Source organism: Lichenostomus cassidix, chromosome 15, assembly GCF_008360975.1.
Source record: "Lichenostomus cassidix isolate B80296 chromosome 15, HeHo_3.0, whole genome shotgun sequence".
NCBI classification, from domain to species: Eukaryota; Metazoa; Chordata; class Aves; order Passeriformes; family Meliphagidae; genus Lichenostomus; species Lichenostomus cassidix.
Genome location: NC_139496.1, coordinates 1,517,890 through 1,541,071, shown reverse-complemented (window position 1 = coordinate 1,541,071; position 23,182 = coordinate 1,517,890). Strand labels below are relative to the sequence as shown.

Here is a 23,182-nt window from a genome sequence, read left to right as displayed (position 1 = left end):
ACCTCTCTTGCTATGGAGTCGTGGTGATTGCCTGCCTCAGGGGGGAGAGCATATGTACAGCAAATGGACACTTACATAACCCTGTTAGCTCCTACTGGCTGATTTCAACTGTTGGTTTGCCACAGGGAGCTGGAGGAGGAGAATTAGGTAATATAAATAGCACGATGACATCCTCAAAAAGCGCCATTCAGCACATATTGCTGGCTGGCCTCATGGTTCAGAGGCGATAAGCAAATTTGGCCTGAATCCTGTTGCAGCATTTGATGATGGCACCAGCAGAGCAGAGCTGGCAGTATCAGCAGAGGTGGACGCTGTGGATGTGATCCCTGCCATCCGCTGCCCGCAGCGCTGCCTGCAGGAGCCTGCTCTCAGCGGCACAAACCTAGGGCCAAATTAATTGTGATTAATTTTGATTACAGACCATTCCCTCTCAAGTGACTCTCCAGATGAATTTGTCCCATGAGTGCTTTAAAGGGCAAGTTGCTCACAAGTGCTTCTGTTAATGGCATCCTCCAGGTTTATTTCAGATATCTTTTTTTTTTCTCTTTCAGCAATTGGTTCCTGGTGCAAATACAGACACTTTGCATTAATTCCCTGCAGGGTTTCTTTGCCATATTTTTAGGGTTTTGAGTGGCATTGTGGAAAACATGAAAGCATTATGGTAATGATCAAGGCCAATTCTTGTGTTCTTTATTCAAATATCAGTTAGGGAAATAAAACTGTGATGCTTAATTATGCAAAAATGCTCCTAAGAGCTCATTTAAGAGAGGGGTTGAGTGGGGACCTCAAGATTTGGCCCCTAGTGCATGATGGATTTTAACAACAGCAAGGTAGTGATTAGGTAGAAGAATGTAAGCACAAGTGGTTGAAGTGCTGGAAACTGAAAAAAGAGTGAAGAGTATTGTCCGTTCGACACCACAAGGAGCTGTTGCATATTATTATTTTTAATGAAAAGGAAAGTACAATGAATGCACTTTTAAGTGAATTCCTCCCACCGTTCTTTTCATTTGTTTTGGGAATATTCTGTGGGACTGACTGAAGCCTTTGTCTGGTCTAGCAGGAGCCTCTCAGCTGCCTAATAGCAGTGCAGAAAGTATGGCACAGCACCTTTTCTTATTTATTTACTGATAAAAAGGAGTGTTTACAGAAAGCTGTACTTTGACCCCACTTTAAGAAAAGCCACCTGTGCTTCACTCCTTGTGGTCTTCTGAAAGCTCTCGTGATGAGAAGCACTTCTCACTTCGAACAAACTGCCAAATGCATTTGAAATGGAAAATTTCTGATTGAAATGGGCATCTCAGAGCTTCCAGCTGCTGGCAACTGTATGGCAAAACAATTGCAACGTTTGCAATCACTTTGCAGAAGCTGCTTATCTGACAATCAGGACAACTTATATTTATTTGAAACTGGTTGGTTTTAAGTATTGAAAAGCACTGATTTTTTCCTCTCTTGCCTAATTGAAACAGGGTGATGTGTTCACCAATGTCATGAGTGCACAAGGTAGGTCATTTCAGGGCCTTCCAGGTCTGTGCAGAGAGGGAGAGGAATTAGGAAATGCTTAGGTTCACTTGGAAGCTGTATTTTGAAGACCTTTCTAAACAAATGTGAACATTTCAGAGGAGGGATCAGGAACAGAGGAAAACTCCCCAGATTTTTTTTTTTCCATTCATAGGTAGAGATTGAGAGGAGCAGGAAGCTCTGAGGTTGGGGTATTGGCCAAGAGCTCAAACATGAGTTGAGTTGGTTTTCTGTGTCATCTTTGCCCATTTTCAGCTAAGGTAGATGCTGAGCCCCAGCTCTGCTGCCTCCTGTGTTCTCTGCTCACACCTGAGCTCTGTGGTTGGGTGGTTTGTACTCAGGGGACTTTTCTGACTCCACAATTTTTTTACTCAAGTGCAAGACTGGAGAAAAAGTCTTGAGCAGCACTGGTGTGGCTGCAGCAGCTGCCCTGTCATGGGCTGGTGGCAAGTGGGAAGAGAGGGGTTGTCCATATCTGTGTCCCAGAAAGTTCTGTACTTAGGTACAGAAAGTGCAGAAAGTCCTCTGCCAACTAGGAAATGTGATTTTGAAATTTATCCTTACAAGTCCTTCTGACAGCTGTTCCTATTAGGAACTCAATCAGTACGGCATTGTGAATTCAGTCAAGTTTTCCCTTGACATGCTATAAATGTATTAAGTGATGAAATGTCATAGAATCAAAGCAAATTTGCACTTATTCCAGAAAGAAATCTGAATATGTAACTGTTGGAGTGGTGATGGGGAATGCAGAGATTTGCATTCCTTCTGCTGCATAATGGAAGTTCTGAATAGTTGGGTTGACCTCCCAGCTAATGTAGTGGTACTCCTGCCATAGCCAAATTGTTTCTCATTTCCAACCATTTTTGATCAAGTTTGATCAAAGTGTTTGTGTCTGGTTGGTTCTGGTTTGCAGCTAAATGATTTAAATTAGTAAAGGTTCTGACTCCTTGGTTGTACTCCAGTGCACTGTTGGCAGAATTCTCTTCCTGAGCTGCAGGAAGTGATCAGGGATGAAAAAGGGAACCTCTGGCAAATCTCTTATTGTTTAAGCAAACTGCCTCTTGTCTTGAGTCACCTTGAAGAAAGCAGCTTTTCAGTAAACAAAAGGGAAAATCTGCTTAGTACATTTTTGGTTTTGATTAAGAGTGCAACTTCCAGCCGGCACTGCCGCTAATCTGCCTGATGTAGAAATGGGCACCTTTGAAGAAGCTGCAGCCCAAAATTAATTTCAGCAAATGCATTTGCTCTTTGAGGAAACCCTGCTAAGGGCTTGAAGTCTGGACATGCTGTGGCTGTTGGGAAGCTTGTCTGGCTCAGGAGGAAGGGCTGAGCTGGATGTTTGGGGGGTCAGTAGAGGGTGGCTGTTGTGTCCTGCTGTCCCCTGTGGGACTCAGCCCTGCCTTCAGCTCTCCCCAGCTCCTTCCTGGGACACACCCATTATCCTCTCCAAGAGGTCTGCTGGTGGCTGAGCCATCAATGATACACACCAGCACTTCCCAGACAGCTTTCCTGTTCCTTGCCTTTTGCCACACATCCTCATTTGCCGCTGTCACCTGAGCTTCTCCCAGCCCATGGCTCTGCTGCCAGGGACAGAGAGACACTCAGAGCCATTGAGAGCTCTCCTGGGTTTGTTCCAAGGCTGCACATCTTGAGATTTTCCCACATTTTTGCTCAAACCAAAGAAAACTTCCATGGATGGAATAATCTTCAGATGTGGCTTTATGACCTAAATTCAGCCGATTTTGCTACCTCAATGCAGGGTGGTTGAGCTGAGCAAAGGCTCAGTGTTGTCTCCTTTTAGGGACTTTTGTTCTCCCTTGTTCTCCCTCCCCCTCCACAGTGTTTAATGCATTTGGAGCTCTCCAAGGCCATTTCCATACTGTTGTGATTCATCAGTAATTATACTGCTTTAAATCCATTGTTCATTTACCTTTCATAAAAGTCCCAGCTTTAAAACCCACTTTTCAACTTTTATTTCATTCAGATTTATATTGGTCTTGGGGAAAAAAAAAATCCTGTGCACTTCGATTGCCTTTTAGCATCTGCTTCATTATCCATTATATTTCAATACTTATTTATTCCAATGAAGGAATATAAATGTTGAAGCATTCTACAGAAAGTCAAATGAACTGCCAGCAGTAAATAGCATTTTTGATCAATTTATTCATTTTTCTCTCTGTTCACAAATTACTTGTAAATATGCCTCCATTTGTACAACTTTGGAATTATTTTGTAAAGAGATTACTTGAGTTGTTTCATACCAGGCAGAATTTCATCTGATCAGCTGTAACTTACTGTTATTTATTTTTAGGAGTAAACCTGTTTTTGCAGTGCTTTGGCAGCATGGGCTGTCCTGATGCATTGCACACTTTCTCTAGATCAACTTGTAACTAATTTTTAGAAGTTAAATAAATACCACTGACTGTGCTAGTTCATTCCTAGCTTTGATACATTTCCAGCCCTTTGTCCTTGTGTTTGTTTTGGCATTCAAGCTCTTGGTCTGCACTCAGATTGCAATTAGTTCTCCTCCCAGTATTTGCTGGCAATTCTTCATGGGTTTGACCTGCCCTATCCACTGATCAGCCTGCTCTTTATAACAAGTCTTTCTCATAGCACTCTCTGACGCATCCATAACCCACAAAATCCTGAAAACATCTCTGCTATGAATTTCCAATCAAATTTCTGTTCACCACAGAGCAGAGCTGACTTGTGCACAAGTTCTTAATGTCGGCAGAATTGCTCCTTGGGAGACATTTAATGAAAATGAAATCTAAAATCAATTGGCATATGCTGAAACAGTATCTTCCTAGAAATTAAAGATTTGAGCTTGCTGGTACTTCATGACTGGCATTGTTGTCTGATGGTCCTGGGGAATTCAAGGGGTCACAGAGTACTCTCTCCCCTTCTGCAATGCTTTACCTGGCTATGTAAAAGTAATCTTACATCAAGTGTCATGTTCAGCATAAATTGAGAATGTGGAGGAGGCTGCACTTTTAAACCTGTGGCAGGAAATCACATTAAATTCAATGTAATTACATTGTTCTAGAAATGTGATTATGTGTTTCAACTACCAGCCTCCCACTAAATTACTTCAGATCAGTCTCAATCTGTGGAATAAAATCTGCCTGATTTAGATGTAAAAAATGCAATAAATATGAGGAAATGCATTTTGCATTTATATTTTATGTTCACCTGTGACTGTTTATTACATTCTCCAAATCTAACCTTTCCCAATCTCACCTGCTGCATGCAGGGAAATTAAACCCTGACTTTGCTTAATATCACAATTTAGTCTTTGCAGCACCATGTGTATGACATTGGCTACTTAATTTCACATAAAACTGCAGAGAGATCTTAATTGCAGGAATATTCAGTAAAGAAAGGGGTTCCCCAAGTGAAAATAAGATAAAATATTCCCAGGACTAAGTCAGAACTTGAATGTAATGTCATGCTGAGGTTTCATCATTCCAAAAAGTAGAAAATATGGATAATATTTGTATTTCTGATAGATGAGCTTTAGATTACAGCTTGCAGACCCACTTTTGAAGCCCAGTGCCAGTCTGGTGGGCAGAGTGTCAAAACTGAGAATAGCTGTGCCTGAAGTTAATTGAGGATGATGTCTTGACAGTGAAGATTCAAGTCAGGAAGGCAACACCACCAGGAAGGAACAGAGCACTCTGAGTGCCACTTAAAATCAAAGGATGTCAGCCTTATATTTAGTGATTTTTTGAATGGTGCCTTTGTAATTTGAGCTCTTCATCAGCAAATCAGATCATTGATAGCCTAGATATCAGATTAGAAAGCAATCTCAGCCCAGTTACACACCATCTTCACTTCTAATATCCACAAGCTATTGACACTGCTAATTGAGAATAAGGCTTTGGATCAGTAATTACTTGCTTGGAAGGCACTGTCCCTTTAATGCCTCAGTATTTGACTCTAGGGTGAGGTCACTAATTGCTGGAGGAAATAATTACAACCACAGTCAGGCAGCAGCAGCAACCAGCAGTGTGCAGGAAGCTGCTCTGGAAGGTGAGCTCCAACTTGGGGTTAAATTGCAATTGGAAAACAATTGCGACTTGAAGGTACAAAATTGTGTCCATAGAAATAAATCCAAGGCAGACTGCTTTGCTTTTGCTTCTTCATGCTATGGATGTTCTGTAGGAACAAGCAGAGTTGTTGGATCAGGCTGCATTTCTCAACCTTTTAGTCCCAACAGCATCTCCTGCATGCAGAGCACCACGAGAATGGGTGACTCTTTGAAGGTGGAGAGTTTGATTTATGAATAAATCTTCTCCAGCTGTCTCCTTAACTTAAGTACAAGATAATTTTTAGCCTCCCTCTCCCATTTCCCTTCCGTACTAAGTCTCAGTGAATTGGTCTTCCCCTTTGGTTTAATGGGTCTTTGAATATCTCAGCAGTACAGTCAAAAGCACTGTGGACATAAAGGTTTTGCAGCTGTAGAAACCACTCAGATGTTCCATGAAGATGAAGTAGGGAGGAGCATAATTAATCTTTCTGTCTTTTTCAAGAAGTTTTAAGATCAGGAAAGGTCACTTTCTCTCAAGAGCTGGGGAGGAGCTCAGAGGGAAAAGGGCTTGTCTTCAGGAATTAATCCCCTGGTCTCTAGGATTAGCCTCCTGAAACCTGTCAGGAAGTGACTGCTGTAGCAGAACAAGGAACATTTCTTCCATCTTGGTGCAATTCATAAACCATTTCAGGTATAATTAAGGTCCTCCCCTCTCCCCCCTAAATTATTTCTGAGTATTCATGGGCATGTGATGAGTGATATTATTTAATGAATAATGCTATGCTTTTGTTTTCCACTGCTGTATCAGATTTTTGAGAAATACATATTTATGTTTGAGTCAACAAGAATGCTGGGCTGATAAGGGCCTTCTCTAGCCCTGCTGTCAAGCCTGGAGAGCAGAGCTGTCCTGCCTGTCCTCATGTCCCCAGCTGTGGAGGAAATCTGCTCCTCTGGACACCCTGGGAGCTGAAGGCTCCCGAGGGACATTTCTTCCCTTCCAGGCACAGGGAAGAAGAGCCAGGAAAACACTTGTTTTGCATGTCCCCTTGAAGCAGGAGAGGAGCGGCTGCTGTTTTCCTGCTCAAGCAGAACAAGTCATAATTAGTTTAGCCCTGGGTTATTGGTCCTTGCTGTACAAGCTCGGGAGATGTGTGTGTGTTCATGTTCCTCATAGTTAAGGATTCTGGTGTAAAACCACGCTGGCATCCTCCTCACTCCACTCCCAGCCCTTTTCTGAGTGCCCCCAGATTTACCAGCAGATGTTAAACATCCTCAGCACATGAAGAGGATTTTGCCCCCAGATGCCAAGCTGTGAGACCATCAATGGCAGCACGGAGCTGAGAGCACAGCATGCTGCCCTTGTTAACATGACTTAACAGCTGATTTCCTTTATTGAAGGTTTGGAATCCCCCCTAAGCACAGCAGATTCCCTCACTGAATTAGATTGTCTTTCTGTGGTTAGAGCCTGTATATCAGTGCAATTTCAGTATTCACATCCTCTAAACAAGGCTCATTAATCAAGAATTCATGACTAACAGGGTTAGGGACTTGTACAGTTGGAAAAGCAGAACAGGAACGGGAAGTGCTTAATGCTCAGTTGGATCCAGTATTGCACTGTGAGTGTTTTTCTCTGAAAATCACTGAATGTGTGATAATGGATTGTGGCTGCTTTTATGGGTAGCTGATTCTGTGCCCCACAACTCCCCACAGTGGGAAAGCCTGGGTTTGGAGTCTTATTGCCCACACAGTGTTTTCTTTGGAATGCTGAATGTTTAAGAGGCTTCTTGGTAGCCTCCACTGGCACCTAGGCCTGTGGAATCCTCATGGAACATGAATTGTTCCTCCTCCCCATTCTTGATTGTGACCCTTGGCAGAGATGGTTTTTCATCCAGTTTCTGAGGATGTGTAAAGAACTTGAATCATCAAGACTGGCCAAGAAAACAAACTATCCAAAATCAAAGCTGGGAGAGTGGCTCATCCATATCCTGAAGAGTTGGGCTGTCCTTTGCTTTTTGTCTTACAGAAATTCTCCAGGGCAGTGCTGGTGTTGAAGCCACCTGTGCTTCTGTTTGGAAATAATCAGCTGCTGCTCAAGGCCCATTTTCAGTCCTCCCCCCCTGGCAATCTGCTGAAGGAATGTTGTTTCCCCCAAACTAGAGAAGCAGCTCATTTATCGAGGATGTGGTGACTGAGCCAGGTGGAGGATCTGCTGTCCTTGCAGGGGGAGTGCTGATCCTGCAGATGAAACCACAACAGGGAGCTCCTGGTGACAGCAGCTGCAATGGGGAAGGAAAAATGTTAAAAGATAGAGGGAGTTTTAGTGTGGTGTTGGGAAGGAAAGGGAATGGTCCTATCACCTCTACTGATTTAGGAAGTGAATTAACCCCTGGTACTGCTAGACCCCTCTGCACATATAGACAAAATGGGAGCACATTCCTCTGCCCCTTAAGCCTCCAGTTTTTGATTATGGCCTTTTTGTCCTGTTATGTCCCCAACTTTTTATGACATGTATGGTGCCAGGACTAGGTCTTTGTTAGAGATTGACGATGTGGAAATGGGTTTGGCCTCCTGAAATCTGCAAATGTTTTAAAAAGAAGTCAGGAACTCAGTGTGCAGCTGCCTTTCACCCTGGTTACTGCTGTGCCAGACCTGTCTGCCCATGCTAGATCATGTTGGAATCCATCCTGAAGCCAGCTGCTGTCTGGGACTGCTCTTCAGCCCTACCAACACTAGAGTTTAATTTAAAAACAGCTGTAAGGATTAACGAATCCTTCCCCAGTCCTGCTGGTCCAGGGTGAGTAATTTCTTTCGACAGGCAAGTAAAATGCCATTAGTTTCTTGCATTGCCATCAATCACTCTGGTAAACGGCAGGTAATTTTTGTGTGGTGGCTGGTAAATTTTCCTGACAGCTCTGCAAGGCTGGATAAGCTTTCTAAGCTGTGGCAGCACTGTGAGCAACACACTTTGGAGGGCTGATTCCTCCTCAGCTCTTTGCCCATCTTTGGCTCTGGGGCTGCTGGGCTCTGTCTGTCAGGCATCAGCTTGCAGAATGATATTTTGGCCAGATCTGAAGAGCAAAAGCTGGGACTTGGAGCTTCAGGGCGTCCAGAGGCAAAAATCTGTCTGTTCATCTTCACAGTTGGAAATATTGCAGGCAAATCCAGGCAGACAGGGCTTTGGCACCAACCATTTGTGGGGCTTTCTCTGGATTTTATTGCAGTAGATTATGGATCCAGGCAGCCTCTGCTGCACAGCTCTGCTCGGGTGAGAGACAAAGCTGGGGACTTGAAAATCCTCACCAAAACTGCAGAGATCCAAAGGGGGATTCAAAGAGACATTGGTGAAGGCTCAATCCACCTGCAGAGAGTGTTGAAGGAGCTCCTGAGAATCACCATGTAAAGAAACCAAACTGGGCTGCCAAAGCTAAAAGCTGCTTGGCACTGTGGCCAAAGGGCTGACTGGGGCTGCCTGAGCACCAGAGGGAAATGCTGACTCCTGAGGAGGATCTTGGAAAATTGTTGTCTGCAGGTTAGGGAAAAAAAAAATTTACAGTAAAGAAAGGAGAATGGAGGAATAAAAAAGCAGGGCGCAAAAAGTCTTTGATGTTTTATCCCAGCTGGAGGGCTGTTCTCATCAGAATTCACACATTATTGGCCTGCTCAGTGGTCATTGGTGCCTGGAGTACAAACCACATAATCATAATGCTCACTAAAGTTTTCACTACCAGCAGAAAAATGCTTTTCTGCTGTAATATATGGTGCCACCTTTTCAAGAAAAGTACTGGTCTGAGCTGTGCTGGAAATTGAATTCCATCTTGTGGAAAGGGAGATTATTTCCTAAGGTTTCCTTATTCACCGTCCTAGCACACACTGCTCAAGGTAAAGGTGCACTCTGGGATGATTGATTGGCAAGCGTGAGAGGACTGCTGTTCCATGTGACAGGGATATAAAGAAGGATATTTTTATTTTTTGACAGTGAAGGGGAAATGGCATTACTAGCAATATTCAGCAATGTACTCTGCAGCCCCAGTTAGCTCTGCATATTTTATGGCATCCATTTTCTTTCTTCGATTAAACAACATAAAACCCCATAAAATAATCCAATAAAAACAACAACTACTAGTTCAGGTAAAGTTCTTGAGGCCTTTTTAATTCTGGAAGGATTTTCATTGCTTTACAAGTTTTTTTTTTTTTACACTTCCCTCTAACTCCATCCCTTGTGCTCAGGTCAGTGTCTCCTTGCCACAGCCTGGGTGGAGATCCTGGTAACAACCTTTCCTGTGCTGCTTTGGTGTGCAGAGTGCTGAGCAAGCATGGGAAATGTAGGATAGATTCCCTTCAAGATCACTCCATGCTGTTGAGCAACTGCTGGATGTGCCAAGAGCTAGGATGAATTCAGTGGAATTAGAGGTGTATACATGTTCCAAAGATCTGCTCCTTTGAATGCTCATTTTTGGTTTATTTTTTTGCTGGTGCAGCTTGAAGCAATCTTTTAGGTAAAGATGGCTTTTACTGAGTGTCCTCAGGCTTTTGGTTTAAATGCTGTAAACTCTGCTCCAGTGTTGACCAGGACAATGCCATGGAGCTCGTTAGCTGCTTTTGGAAAGTTTTGACTTTGTTGTTGTTTAGGTGCTTCCAGAACCCATGACCTTCAGAGCTTTTTGGGTTTTTTTTTATTTGTAGAGGCAGAAAAATGACCCTTTTATAACAATTCTTTGTCTCTCAGGAGGCCTGAACTCTATTCAGGCTGCAAATATTTTTGCAGTGCTGATTTCTGAAAGGAACCTTTCAAATAAAGGAAACCTATAAGTAGCTTTGTCTTTGCAGGAGGAAACCTCTGACTTACTCTGATTTTTTCATTATGGTTTCCAAAGCTGTGTTTCTGCATGATTGCAAGAATTCCAAGTTTAAATATTTTGGACACCTTCAGGCTTGATAATGCATATTGTCCCTTAAAACTTATAGTTTTTCAGGAAGAATTTCATTTATTAGAGCATTGCCTTGGTTTCAAGGTAAAGGACATGGTCTGAGTGTTTTAGATCTTTCGGAGAAAGGTTGAAGAGACTGAAGAGGCTTTGATTTTTGTTCTGTAGATGTGTTACACAAAACCACTCCAGCTTTTCACCTCTCTGCAGAGAAGGTTTAGCACAAATTGTTGTGTTGGAGGGAAGAGGGCGCCCAGTTCACTCCTGGAGGTGGCTAAGGGCACATCCAGGCACTGCTGAGCTTGGGGACAACAACCAACACATCCCAGCTCAATTAACTCCCCAGAGCCACTGGAACCAAGGGAAACATCTCTCCTCTTCCAGGGGAGACAGAGCTCTGAGCTGCTTGTGCACCCTGATGAGAAAGTGATGTCAGGAGCTGTTTGGTACTACAAGGATCATTTAGGTTGGAAAAAGACCTGCTGTCTCCTTCTGATTAATAATTAATCATTAATTCCTATTTATTGCATACTTTGCCTGTGTAAAGTGTCCAACAAGTGCTAGGAATTGTGTATTTATTTCCAAATTTTGGGTGATTTTTCCTGCCTGCCAGGCAGGCAAAGGACAGAGGACCTGCTCCCCTTCTGTGCTGGAGTCACTGGAGCTGGGCTAGTGGCACGCCAGGGCTGGCAACCCAAACATCAGGCCTGTCCCACTGCTGGGACAAGTTTGCTGGAATTTAGGAGCTTTCAGCACAATCTAGACCCACTCTTGCTTATATTTTAATTAAAGTATTTTGCATGTCAAAGGCACGAGAATGTTTTCAGGTGGGCTGTAATCAGTTGTGGCTTTTAGTTTTATTAAGAAAATACTAATTGTTTCAGAACTTTTTGACCTGCAGTTTTGAGCACTACTGGAAAATTACAGGAATATATTGAAATTCAGTATCTGTGCAATTTCTACGTATACAAATACATGGTGTTTCCATAGAAATAGTAGTTTTTTTTTTCTCCTTGTATGAATTTCCAAGCAAAGGTGAGTAAACATCCTTATTCCCATTTTGAAGTTGCCCAGACAGTTATATGGTTAATAACATGTCTTGAGTCAATAGATGTGGACCTGATGTCTCCTGTCTCAGTGCCTGGCAACCCTTTTTCTCCCAGAGGGGACAAAATTCCACTGTTGACATATTTCAAAGAAAACAGTGCTCACTGTGGGAGATGGCATTTTCATCTTATGTTACATAAAGACTTCAGAACTACTCAGGTTTCCATAGCAGTGGTGGAAATCCATATCAAACAGGTCTGGTTTGTGACAGGAATAAATAAGAATAAAAATTAATAGCTTTAATTTCAAGCCAATTAGGATGCCTTTCTGCTGTTTTTCTAAGCTGTATTTGCTTACCTGAGAAAGAGAGAGAGAGAGCAGATTGAAAAATGGAGTTTCTGCTGAAATGTGAAGACGAAATCTTAAAATGTCTTCTCTCCTTTAAAAAACGACAGAATTTGGGAGTTTTCCATTGGATATGGAAATATAACATGATGTTTGACTGCTTTGAAGCTGATCACATCCTCTTTGCTGATTTTATGAGCATAGTCTTCTGCCTAGAAAATGTTTCTGAGACACCTTTCCTTTCAAAAATATTCCTAAGGGGGGGGGTGACACCTCTTCTTCTGACCTTGCTTCACAGATGTCAAATTTAACATTTCAGTGTTAAACAAGTGCTTTAAAATTCATCAGTCTGGTCATCTAGACCAGCTGAGGAACTCTCCTAGAATGTTTAGACATTCTTAGGGAAAATGGGGGACTCTTGAGAGAAGCTGCTGCACTTTTTTTAGAGAAGTTATCTACACGGTTTGATGAAAAGAAGGAGGAAGAATTTTTGGTAAAATACTCCCTCCATCATCATATCCTGTTTTTCATCCTGCCTTATTTTTATCATGCTTCTGTAAAAGCTTCCTCAAAATCATAAGCCATCATACTCAAGGGGAGGTTGTGTTAATTTGTCTTCCCTAATAGTTAATTTATCACATGGAAAGCGCCTTACTGTCAGAATCCAAATTAAAATCCTGTTTACTCTTTTCATTATTCAAAATCCAATATGCTAGTGAGCTTGATGCTTTACATAATTTGAAACATTTGATGGGCTGAAAAAAAATCGGTTGATAGCTTCACCTTTTTGGGTAGAAGAGCAGTAATTGTATCACTCTAAATCTCCAGCATTGATCCCACCATGATTTCAAAGGGTTTTCTGTTCTCTGAGCCGTTGGGCTTTTTTCCTGACAGCCACCACTTCTCTGGAGCAGATTTGTTCCTGCCTTGCTCCATCCCTGAACCTGTTTGGTGTGCTTTGTCCTACCCAGTGCTTTGGCGTTGCCTTTCCTCCTTGAGTGTGTGTTGGATTGAGATATTCTGATGGATGACAGTAATAGCTGCTCTCAGAGAAGCTGCAGCCCCAAATGCTTGGCAGGGTTAAGTAAGACAGCTACAAAAGGTTATATAAAAATAACTGCTGCAGGAGGAAGTGAGGTATGCCAGGGGGAGGGAAAGGCACATTCCCTGCTATGTGTCAAGGTGGGAGAGTGCTGGGGTGAGGAGGGACAGAAGGGGCACTGGGAGGGTGGGGTGGCTGGGAAAGCTGTGGCTCTGCAATGGGAGCTGTTGGAGGGCAAATGGGGCCGAGGCAGGTACAGCACAGCACAGCACAGCACAGCACAGCACAGCCAGGGCTTGTTCTGGAAACCCATTACAGCCAATTATGCATTGAAGGGTCAATCACTGGAGGAGTTTTCAGCATGGATGAAATTCAGAGATCAAATCTCTGGTAAAACTCCAGCTGACCTTGGAAGTTGCTGCCTCTGTCTCTAAGCACTGAGCTGTTTTTATCCCCAAGGGCAAACAGGGGGGGTTTTGTCCCACCATTGTTCCACAACAACACCTCTTGGCACTGGCTTTTCACCAGAGCCACGCTGAGCTTTTCCCCTGCTGCTACCATCAGCCAAACCCTTTTACCTGGGGCTCCCTTTAGGTTGGTGCCTTGCAGTTGCTCTGTTTCCAAATTGCCCTCTGCCTGCTATCTACTTTCGCCTCTCCATGGGGCTGTGGAGGCTGCTTGTTTTACTTTGCTGTAAAGCAGCATTTTATTTGTGTTCCTACTCTTGTGACCTTTTGGAGAGGGCTCGGGTCTTTGCAGGATCTTTGTGTATTTTGAAGTGTATTTTACATACTTGGGAAAATAGCTTTGCTTATAGTGACATTAATATGGAATTGCGGAAGCAAACACAGCTGGCCTAGTGCTGCTATTTTAAGGAGAATTTGATGGGGAAGTAATTTGAACATAAATCTGTGACAGGTCTTTTAAAATATAAAAGAACAAAGAACTAAAGTTCTTGGGGAAATATTTTAGAAAATAAACACTTGCTTAGCTTGTGAAGATTTAGGACTTTATCCCCTGAGCTGTTGTAAATTTGACTTTGTAAGAGGTGAGGCAGTGCAGGATTCCTGTTTCACACACACTCCAAGCCCAGAGCAGCAGAAAGGGCATTTTCTAGAGTCTGTTTTTTCCTGGCTGTCTGTTATCAGTGGGGCTGCAGCAGGAGCAGGAGAACTAGGTAGGTGGAGGGTGAAGATACCAAAATATTCTTGACATCTTTGTGTGTAATTCCTGGTTCTGCCATGTGTTTCTGGGTGACTTTCCATTACCTCATTTCCCTCATATTTCTGCATTACTCATGATGAATTTTGCCCAGGAGGCTCAGGAAGGCACAGAAGAGAGGGATGGTGCCTCTCCTGGGGTAAACTCTGGTGCCACCTCAGCCCTCCCTCTGCTCTAACTGCATTTCCCAAAAGGTTTTGCTTTCACACTCTCCCAGGGATGAACTCCTGAGTGTCTGTTCCTCCCTCCCCAATGCCACAGAGTGCACTTGGATGTGGGAATTATGAATCACAGAGCTTCTTCTGTCTCCCAGGAAACTCCCTCTCCTTCTCCACCTCGACTGGAATACTTGTATTCCTTCCTAAATACAAACACTGCCCATCTCACCCACGACCCAGAAATCCCCAGATGTTGTGTCTGAGTTCAGTGAGGATTTTAATTTATAATGCTTGGTTTAATGTATCCTAAACCACATGTATTTTAACTAGAAACTCCCCAGGGACCTCGTTCAGAACTAATTACTTGCTGTTTGTGCAATTCTTCAAATATGTTAAATGCTCTGTGAGGGCTCAGAATTACTCAGCTCTGCTCTGGTTTGGTCTTAGAGATGGGTAGGGGTGTCTAGCCTGGAGTGTGAGCCTGGGGATTGGGATGTATGCAGACAGTAGAATTTTAGGCAAGTTGACTAAACTGGTCTACAGCTTGGATTTCCTGTAGGGGAAGGATAATGGTTTTATTTTTAATTGGGCTAAAAATGCATGTGGAAGGGCTGACTACAGAAATGGTTGGAAATTACAAATGAAATATATCATAACTGTTATTATTAGTACGTCACTGAGAGTGAATTTAGCTCAGATCATGCTTTCCCCCATAATGGAATGGGGGGAATAACATGATTTTTAAAATAGCTCTGGAAAAGTCATTTTTCTCATCATTTTGAGCATTTCCCATCTGCTGTGAGCACATCTCTGTTTTATTTCCTAAATATCTTTTCCTTCTGTTTCTATTTTAAAATTCCTTTTGCCAAGACTTTACTTCCCAATTCCTGCTGCCAGGATTGGGCTGGGGGTGTGTGGCAAGCAAGGATTTACCTTTCAGGTTTTTCACTTAATTGCCTTGGGAGGCAGTGGAATTCCCCACACCATTTCACTGAAGTGCTCTGTGCTTAAATCCCTCTGGCAGCCCTGAAGTTGCTTCCAGCCATGGTGATTCCTTGTGCTTTATCCTTTCCTTGGTTTGTGAGAACTGAGAGAAGAGCTTTAGAGGAGCTCAGTTTGTTGGGTTGAATACATTTTGGGCTGGGATTGCATTTTGAGAGATTTTCTGCCCATTCCAAGTGGGCAGGCTGGGGATGCTGCTGCTGCCTGCTCCATCCTGTTTCTATCCTTACATTCTGCAGGGGATGGAGGACAAACTGTCCATGGGACAAGTCCTGCCAGGGTTCCTGAATGAGTCCCACAAGCAGCTTCTCTGTGGTGCCTTTGGAGCTGCAGGAGGAGCTGCAGTCACTGAGCAGATCCATCCATTCCCAGCCCTGGGGAGCTTTGCTGCTTCCCCCAGCTCCTCCTCTGCAGGTCTGATGGGGAAAGGGCAGCAAAGGGACATTGCTGTGGGATCTCCTTCAGCCCTGGGGAAGTGACATCCTGGATGAACAGCCTGCTGCAGGCTGACTCTGCCCAGCTCCCTCAGCATTGCTGGCTCACAGCTCTGCTAATTGCCTCATCAAATGCCACGTCCAGGATCATGTTTTAAAGATGGGAAAGGGATTTTTAACAGGACACTTTTCTGGCTGACAATTCTGCTTTTCAGAAAGCAAGTATTTCACGGGAATGACATGGCAGTTTTGCCAAATTTCCAATTGGCTGTCATGTTTTCTTCTTTTTTACCTTTTCCCCCACTCTCAGTTCAAAATTATCTTTATAAAAAAAGTAATTAAGTCATCTTAGTGGTAACAGTTGCTTCTTGGGTCACAGTTCTATGGAATACTTCAGCAGCTCCTTTCCATGTTTTCAAGCACAGCAATGGCAGAATTTTTGTCAGCTGGCAAATTTAAAAGACATCAGATTTTTCCCAGGTTATTCCATTTATCCTTACAGCTCCCTTTGAGTTGGAAAGGCAACACTTTCCAGTATTTTATACGTGGGGAAGGGAGCTCTAAGAAAATTAAATGATCCACTCAAGCTTCTAATTGAAGCCTGGCATAGAGTAAGGCCCACACACTTGCCATTCACCATCCTTTCTCCAGCTCATGTCAGCTCTGCTAGGAATTTCTTACTCTTTTTCAAAGCCTTGGTCCCCAACACTTAAAATAATTTTTGTGCCCATGGAGTTTGGGGGCAGATTTAAAGATATGAATCACTTATCTGAGGAACAGTAGGCTCAAACCTCCCATATGTAGGCTGGGTTAATTTGAATTTCTTGACTTTTCCTAAGTGAGAAGCTGAACGTAGTTTCTTCCTTCTTTCAACCTTCCTGGCTCTACTGATATCCAAAAATGCAAAATGACATCTTGTCTCAGCCCACCAGAGCAGATGCAATGCAAGGGATTAGACTGGAATTTTTCCTAAAATGCAGCATTCTGAGACATTTTTGGAAAACGTAGCTCGGGAGCAGCGAGCGATGTTCACTTGCTGCTCACCCAGCGAGGCAAGGGATGCTCAGCAAGGGGAGCTGCAGGCACAGCCAAAAACCTGAATTCTCCTGGGAAAGGTCACCCTGAAGGGAAGCCGAGCTTGGGCTAGCAGGATAGACACCAGGAGAGCCCAGAGAGGCAAAACCCAGCTTGTAGCTGTGTTCAGAGACAAGAGGATGAGCAGCAAAGCTCCCTGGCTGAGGGAGGCAGACACAGCTGAGGGAGGGAAATATTTGGGGTGCAGAGTGTCTGAGAGAGGCTGGAACACCTGGACATGCAGAGATATGGATGTTTGAAGCTCTTGCATCCTTAATCTCTGTGTGAGAAACACCAGTGGAGGTGAAGGGAGCAGCAGCTTCAGAAGGAGCTGCCCAGGGGTCCTGAGTGCTCCAGTCCTGCCCAGCTGTGCAGGGAATTCTCCTGTAGCTCTTCATCCTCCTTGGAATTCTCCTGCAGCTCTTCATCCTCCTGGGAGCACCAACCCTAGGTTTGGTTCAGCACAGACCAAAGTAGCTGCTGCAGAGTGAAGATAGCTGTAGTGCAAAAGCTGTGTAGGAGGACAGAAGGAGCTTCTGACAGATGGAAAAAGGCTGCTGAATGCTGAAATCATGGATGAGATCCAGTTGTCCTGGTCTGTGTGTCCCTCCAGCATCCTCTGCCCTTCAATTAACCTTTAATTAACCAGGATTTGACTTGGGGGGAAAGTCAGCTTAGAAGGTTCCAGAGACATTGTCAAGAAAAACATGGGAACTTGAGGGAATGGTGATGTGAATTTGTTTTTAACAAATACAGTTTTGGCTGGGAAAGAGAACATTTAAAACCTGGTGTTTTGGTTTGTTTGTTTTTAATGTTTTTTTTTCAAAAGTGGTTGACTAGGTCTAAAAAATTATTGCAAAAAGTTATTGAATCCATTGCTGAGGGCCTAGTTCTCTATCTCATATAAATCACAAGTCTGTCTAAAATGAAGCCATGCAGGTGCCTTGCAGGAATTATTTGGTCCAGTGTAATTACTGCAGGATAAATGAATGTCCTTCTGAAAAATAGAAGAGGAGGTGATAGGAAAGGGGCACATCAGCTTTGAGGCATGCTGTTTGGAGATGTGAACGCCTGGGGAAAAGCAGGAAGGAGACAATTAGAATACCAAGTAAAAATTCTGTTACAGAGAATTTTTTTCATCACATTGGTTATGCCAGGCATGGATTTAACCCATCAAGCCAGTAAAGCCTTACAGGCAAAAATAAGGATATCATAAAAGCAGGATGAATTAATTCCTTCTCAGAGGAAAAGACCACCCATGGAGTTGTGAACTTCCTTTGATCCAAGCCCATGAACCCAGCTAGAAGTTGGAGGAAATTTTTAATAGTGTAACATGAGCACCAAGTGGCCATGAGGCATGGGGCAAACCCATCACAATTCACTGTTAACTAACACTTCAGGTCTCAGCAGTGCTGTTTCATTCCACCATATAACTAAAAGGTCCCTCTTGGCTTTGCTTTTAATTAATTAAGTCACAGTAGTGGCGAACGTGGCGCTGCAGCAGTTTTCTTTCTGCCTAATTGTTCTCCAGGCATATTTGCAGCACTCCTGTTGTAATCCCAGGCTTGTTTCAGGAGTCAAGCTGCACAAATGAAGTTCCTGCTATTAAAAGCAGTTTGTTTCCTATTCCTTGGCAATCTGTTCCTAACGCTGAGCCTTGCTGGAGCATGGACTTTTTATTTTTGGCAATTTTTTTAAAGCCAAAAACACGGTGACATTTACCAGCTATCACACTGCTCTCAGACTCTAGCCATGCTCAGGAAATCAAAGTTTTCCATGTCAGCATCGTATTATTTTCAGCAGCATCAGTGTGATGTGCTCAGTTTGATAGATCCTGGTGCAATGGCATAATTATTTTCCTCCCTCAGTCGAGGATAACTTACTCCTTTTCTCTCCTTCCTGGATTATGGTCTTTGAGCAGTGAAACTCAGTTTTTCCATGCCCTAATAGTAGAAGATACCTCACTCCCAAAGGTTTACAGGCAGGAGGATGTATTTTATATCACTTTGCTCTTATCCCCCATCTTAAACTGCAGGACAGACCCAGCAAATTAAATCAATTTATGCTTTGTCACATCTGTTTCATTCGTATCAGACTCAAGCAGAAACCATTCTTATTCTCTCCACATTGCTCAAGTTAAAGTTTACACATAATGAAACTCATACTTCACCTTTTTAAAATGATTGGACCTTTTTTATGTTTTTAAAGCAGAGCGACTCGTGTTTGCAACCTATCAGTTACTGATGGCAGAGGGAGGATTTCCTTTCAGCTCCCTTGTTTACCTCTCTGGATTTATCTGTAGCTCTGCAGCTAAGGCAATGCCTGTTTTCCCCACAGGATCAGGACAGCCCCAGGTGTGAAGATCACAGACATCAGGGTGAGCGATGCAGACCAGTGGGGAGTGCAGGAGGAGACGGACAGCGCCAGGAGCACGGCCACTGTCACCTGTGTGCACAACGACCCCGGCGCCGAGGACAGGTGAGCCCTTCTGCGGCATAAATGCTGCCAGAGATGCACAAAAACATCCTCAATCAGCCATATTAGCAATGTCTGTTCCTCCTCAAACTCCTTGGAAAATTATAGGTGATCTGATGAGCGATTTTTTTTCCATTTGGTTTCACTTCTGAGCTTTTGGAAGCAGATTATCTAATTAAACTTTCCCCCTAGTCCTACCCCACATCTGCTTTTCATGGCTCTTCAGGGCAGCAGAATTCCTGTGGAATTCTGAAAAATTCAAACAAAAAAAAAGGTGAACAAAATATGTTCATTATGGAATGAATATGGAAATTGGGAATATGGAGAACAATTGAAAGCAATACAGGACAATGCTGTCTTCTTTATTTGAAAGCTGTGAAAGTAACAGCTATTCACTGTTATTCATTACTGCTGCAAAACACCTCTGAGTGTCTCTGAACCCTCAGAATGCTCTGCAGGTTTGTTATGGTAATGCTCCCACCAGCTGGATCAAAGGTAATGAGAAATTTACATTGTTAGGTAGAATTATGGATTTTACAAAACAAGCGATTTCTCCCCATTATCCTGCAGTTATTCTACAGCTAAAGTACACTGTGCATAAATTTAGCTAGAAATTGTATAATAATTAGGAAATCACAAAACTTGATGTCAAAATTTTCATTTGTGGAGCCTTTTGCATGCATCTCTTTTTTCTGAAAACTCCTGTAATGGAGGAAGATGGTTGCTAGTAATTGCTTAGAGCTAGGAAGGTTATTGTCTGAGGTTTGGAGTACAAAGAGTTTCTACTCTGTTTAGTTTCTGAAGCTGTAGTTGAGGAGCAAACAAATCCCATCCAGCCTTGGGTAGCTGCCATAAAGTGTTGAGGGGAAAGATATTTAATGTCAGTTCACTTTTTAGCAGCAGGAGAGAGTTTTCCTGGCTGAACAGACAGTGAAAAGTTCTGGGTGTCTCCAGCTCCGAGGCAGAGTGGAGGTGACTGAGTGGGATGCGGATTTGTGAAGTGAGGGAGGTGATTCCCCACCCAGAGGTGCTACAGAGCCTCGTGGTGTGAATTCCAGGCCTTTCTGATCATTAGCTGCTTCATGCACTTGTTCCCCAGTTAAAGAAAAGGGATAGGAAAGGAAGGAAAGGAAAAAAGTACAGTAAAGGAAAGAAAACAAAAGGAAACAAAGGAGAAGAAAAAGGGCAGGTGGGGGAAGACCTCTCATTTTTCCTAAGCACATTTGTAAGGTGTAATTGTGAGGTGATGCAGGAAATTCCAGCCACCTTCCTTCATTGCTTTGCTGGGGCTTCATGGGCTGCTGCTGTGATAAAGCAGAGCTCTGGCTGCTGGATTTGGCATTTTGTCTCCAGGTCTGTTTATTTCTGGCAAGATATCCCAGCTCCCCCCAAACTGCTGCTGAAGCCATGAGTCCCTCTGGGGTGAGAACTCAGGCCCAGGGTCTGGCTCAGAGGGGACATTAGTGCTGTCCTGGGCTGGCAGGTGACACGGTGGCTCCAGCAGGGAAGGCTCAGCCCCAGTGGGTGATGTGGGTGGCTGGGCAGGGTTTGCTCCCTGTGAACCTCAGCGAGTTCTTTCCTCCAACTGTGACCTCTGCTCCCTTGGGAGTGAGGTGGAAAGCCAGCAATTTGAAAGTGAAATACTGAGGTTAAAGGGAGACTGAAGATCATCTGGTGGTACTGAAATCAAAATGAAGCAACTATTTTTAAGGTTGGACCAAAAAAAAAAAAAAATAGCCTGAATACTGGAACTTATTGCCTTGTATGTGGTTTCACTAATCCATGAAATTATACCTGTCACAGTAACTTAGTTTTTATTAAAACTGAGTTTTGCTTTGTGTTGAACTGTTAAATTGCACAAAAGCAATGAATCTCAAGTTAATTAATACTTTGACCCTTTCCTTTGTGAGATTAGTTTAATATTTTTGGATTAATTAAAGTATGCAAATAGAAACTGCTGAAAGATCACTTCCAGATTTGCAAATATTGTAGTGCTTAGAGTAAATATTTAACTTTGATCTTTACTTTAATTTGCCTTTTTGGTCATTATGGTGGCCCTCCTGTTTCTTTTGAAGAATGTCAAGTGTTTATGTGGAAGTTCTGCTCGTTTCATTTAAATGATTGGAGACCTGAACTTGCTTCTATTGAGGTCAATGTGACAAAACTGTCACCAGACCCAATTCAAGTGGTTCTCATTTTAGTAATCCAAGGAGCTTCATTAAAGGCAGTTTATGTATGATTGTGAATGCAGGATCAATCTCTTTTGCTGCAGAGCAGAAGCTATTAGTAAACAGAATCGTATCCACCTCGGGGGAGATGCTTTTTTCTCTCTTGGAATTAATTTCAGCTCTGCTGACTTGCCCAGCTGGTAGAGGAGCAGTGGGTAAGCCAGGACTGAGCCTGTGAGCTGAGCTTAGCTTACTCTGTGGGTGAGAACTGGCTGAGCTCAGGGTGGGTTTGAGCCTCCCTTGGGCTTTGGGGTGGAAATCCCTGTCAGCCCTGTGGAGCTTTGGGGAAACCCAGAGAGATCAGTGAGTCCCAGGGATGCTGACTGCAATCTCTGCCCTCCCTGGTGCCCTTGGCTAAAGCCAGGGCTGCTCTGGGCTTTGCCCAGTGCTCAGCTCTGATAAGAGCCCCTGACAGACACAGCCTGTGAGCTGAGCTGAGCTTATTCTGTGGGTGAGAGCTGGCTGAGTTCAGGGTGGGTTTGAGCCTCCCTTGGGCTTTGGGGTGGAAATCCTTGTCAGCCCTGTGGAGCTTTGGGGAAACGCAGAGAGATCAGTGAGTCCCAGGCACTCTGTGCCCTCCCTGGTGCCCTTGGCTAAAGCCAGGGCTGCTCTGGGCTGCTCTGGGCTTTGCCCAGTGCTCAGCTCTGATAAGAGCCCCTGACAGACACAGCCTGCGAGGACAGCAGTGCCTCTGCACTGGGACTGCTTCCTAATCCAGCCTGCATTCCTTTCAGCCACTCTTATCAGCTGGAGCATTTTCAAATTTGCTTACTTTTCTAATCTTTCTCCTTCTCCTCTCTGCAGTGTTACTGCTATCATGAGTTTTTCATCTCCATTTCTCACATTTCCCTACGCAAATTGAGTGTCCATTAAAATGCTTTAAATTAAGACCTTTCCTCCTTTCATGCAGAGTGCATCATTGCCTTTTTTGTGCATTACTTAAAAAAAAATTCCTTATCACAATGTTTCAGGCAGTTTACATTATATTCTATTAAAAATCCATTTTGTCCAAGGTTGTCACAATTCATAGATTAAAGCCTTCCAGAGTGTGTTTTGTTCAGAATACATTCATAAATTCACCTCTTTAGTAGTCCCATAAGCTCGTATTTAAAACCTCTTTTTGATAATGTAGCTGAACAAAGAGCATAAAAAGAAGAGATTTATTTTAAATATACACACATCATTCTACATGCCCACATCTATTCTGATCTGTGTGGAGCTTTGCTTTGCCCTCACTTTTGCCATCTCAAAGGACTTTTTTGGTAGCTCATTGAGTGAGGAGATTGATGGTTGCCATCTGCATCTCTTCTCCCTGGTGCTCCCTCCTTGGGGCAGAACTCTGTGAATCTCATTTTGATGGGGAGAGTTGAAGCAGCAGCGTTTTGGTTCAAAAACATACAGTTTGTACTTGAAGCACAAATAGTTTTGCTCTATGCAAAAGCTTAAAAGCTAAAAGCTTTTGTTCAAACTTTAAACCAAAGGTTTCAATATGGAAAAAAGGGGACAGCCAAACTCAGACTACCAATTACAGGGGAACAGACCCTTCTTTTCTTACACTTTGAAGTTCCCATTCATGACTGAGGCTATGAAGTGTCACAGCAACAAGAGCAGATACCACTAAAACTGTGGTAACAATGACAATTTTTATCATCTCTCTGTTCATTTGCCAAGATTCCCAGAACC

At 43.3% G+C, this 23,182-nt stretch overlaps 1 protein-coding gene across 1 annotated transcript in view; it reads left to right on the top strand.

Moving 5' to 3' along the window:
* Positions 1-23,182, top strand: part of TMEM132B (transmembrane protein 132B) — a 204,870-nt gene that overhangs the window by 75,255 nt on the left and 106,433 nt on the right. The window contains exon 3 of the mRNA XM_085075376.1: positions 19,134-19,274. Within this exon, the coding sequence (XP_084931502.1) occupies positions 19,134-19,274 (141 nt within the window). The remainder of the gene's footprint in view (positions 1-19,133; positions 19,275-23,182) is intronic.